Genomic DNA, 2,497 nt, shown 5'->3' with positions numbered 1-2,497 from the left:
ACGTGCACTGACCTACTTTAATTTGGATTCCTTTATAATCACTGTATGTCTGTCGGTTACCTCGCTCAACAGGGAAGTTATTAACTTTGTACAACTGCAGGTCTAAACAGGTAGATCCACGCATTGCCGCAGTGATGGACTTATCTAGAGCAGAAATATGTTGATATAACTTACCACTCGGTAGCATTGTCAATTTAGCCTAACGTTTGACTTAAATCAAGTTTTGATCAAACTTTTACAATGTCAGAAGGAAAGTGACAGATTTATCAGCAAAGCTAGAGGGAAGTTCATCATGTGATTGTGCATTCCAGGGCTGGATAAATATGGACGATGTAAGTGAACATTGAGAAGTGTGGAATGGAAAACTTGGATTCATCATCACAGTAACCCTGTAACATCAGTGATCGTGAGGTAGTTATTCTCATATACTACTGGATGTGACAGTTGTAAGTCAAGTTTTCCTTTCTTTACATAACAAACTCTTATTTGTGAGTATTTATTGATAACACTATATTGATACAAGAACAACAAAAAGGCTTCAACAAATAATTAAGCTTTTCATAAAAATGGCGATCCCGAAAAGCCAAACTTCTCCCCGTATAAAAGGTCAAACGACATGTTTTCACCACAAGGGGAGAGAACTAGAAATGTATTGTGAAAAATGTCAGGAACTGGTTTGCCTAAAATGTCTTTCTTCTATTCACAAAATCCATCCAGTTTGTGAGCTAAGTGAAATCACTCCTCAGAAAGAACCAGACATTAAAAACTTTATAGACAGAACAGAAAAAAATGACCTTGTACAAATTGGAAAATACATCACCACTACCTATACCCTGCTTAAAGACAACACCAGTACTTTTGAGAAGCTGTCACAAAAGTTAAAGATGCAAACAGATAAATTAAAACACGATCTGGACATGCTAACAGCACAGACACTCTCTCTTTACCACAAAATGGAGGCGGATAATACCAAGCTGATAAAGAAATACAAACAGGACTTGGAGATGTACGAGAAGCAACTCAAACAACAAATACAGGAATGTAAAGCAGCTCTCCAGCGTGGTTCACACTTACAGATATATGATGCATATTGTGATATCCATTCTCCCTCATACAGTCTCCCTGTAAAACCTGTCATGGGTACTGCCAACTTCACTCCAAATGAAAGTCCTCAAGATCACTTGAAAAAAGCCTTGGGAAGAGTTATCACCTCCGGTCAAGGTCAAACTTTAACTGACCACGATCGGTCAGTTTCAACATCTGATGATCTGGAACAACTCTCTACACAACAACAATGGTCAGAAGCAAAAGTGAAGAAAGCAGTGACAACATACAAACTACTGCCACAGACCAAGGTATTGGAGGAGTGGGAGTCATGGGACATGGATTCTTTATGTCCCACCACTGATGGTCAGGTGTGGACCAAGCGCAATTGCACATTAACTCTCCTCGACAGGAAGGGTAAAATAATACAGCAGGTCAGCCACAATGTCGAGATCAACGACATCAGTCTGTCACCCACAACACTCACACTGTGGGTCTGTGGCGGACGCAACATCATGGAACTGGAATCAGGACGCCTGAAACACAGATTCAGAACCAAGGAGGTACCCTTGTGTATATGTATTACAGCCAGTAACCATGTCATTGTAGGGATGGCCAAACACATCTCCAAATTTACCACAGATGGTAAAATGGTGTGTACTACAATGGATAAAGTTACTGGGAAACCATTAGTGTGTTCACCACACAGGATCGCAGAGTGTCCCGTCACTCACAATGTGGCAGTCGCTGATATCAGTCGTGAAAAAGATGATGGTGATGGAAAACCACATGTTGATGTGATAGACACTGATTTCAACGAGCTGTTTGTATATAGAGGTGACATCCCCAGTACATATAGACCAACACCACAAACAGGAGGTAAACTATTTATCCCCCATGGTGTGGTGTATGACAGCGTGGGGAACCTGATCATAGGGGACTGGAGCACCTGCAGGGTCCTACTCATTGGTGGAGGTGGTGAGTTCCTCAGGGTCATACACACAGACACACGCTATACAGCAGCTGTAGGTATAGACAGGGAGGATGTCCTGTGGGCAGTGTTTAGTTATGAAAAAGTCGCACTACTACAGTACAGCAGTAAGTGACACCTGTAGTGTAACCAAACAACTAGTATATCTAGTTACCATGACAATGACACAGAAATCAGAGACAAAGTCAACTTATCATGATTACCAATCAGCTAACGGTGTGTGGCATTCACAGGATTACAAGTAAAATGTCTATACTACTGATTGTGTGAAATTCACAGTGTTGTAAGTGAAATGTCTACACTACTGATTGTGTGAAATTCACAGGATTGTAAGTAAAATGTCTAGACTACTGGTTGTGTGACATTTACAGGATTGTAAGTGAAATGTCTAGACTACAGATTGTGTGACATTCACAGGATTTTAAGTAAAATGTTTAGACTACAGATTGTGTGACATACACA

The 2,497-nt window shown here is 40.6% G+C and overlaps 1 protein-coding gene across 1 annotated transcript; it reads left to right on the top strand.

The window, feature by feature from the left end:
* The first annotated feature begins 884 nt into the window (after positions 1-884).
* Positions 885-2,150, top strand: LOC110465013. The gene has a single exon (XM_021520563.1). It carries the CDS (start codon positions 885-887, stop codon positions 2,148-2,150), a length of 1,266 nt encoding a protein of 421 aa, XP_021376238.1.
* Positions 2,151-2,497: the final 347 nt, after the last annotated feature.

This window comes from Mizuhopecten yessoensis, unplaced genomic scaffold (assembly GCF_002113885.1).
Source record: "Mizuhopecten yessoensis strain PY_sf001 unplaced genomic scaffold, ASM211388v2 scaffold11047, whole genome shotgun sequence".
NCBI classification, from domain to species: domain Eukaryota; kingdom Metazoa; phylum Mollusca; class Bivalvia; order Pectinida; family Pectinidae; genus Mizuhopecten; species Mizuhopecten yessoensis.
This window is presented reverse-complemented; position numbering and strand designations above follow the sequence as displayed.

Coding starts and splice junctions, on each gene's coding strand:
- LOC110465013 (XM_021520563.1), top strand. CDS start 885: ATGCAAACAGATAAATTAAAACACGATCTGGACATGCTAACAGCACAG.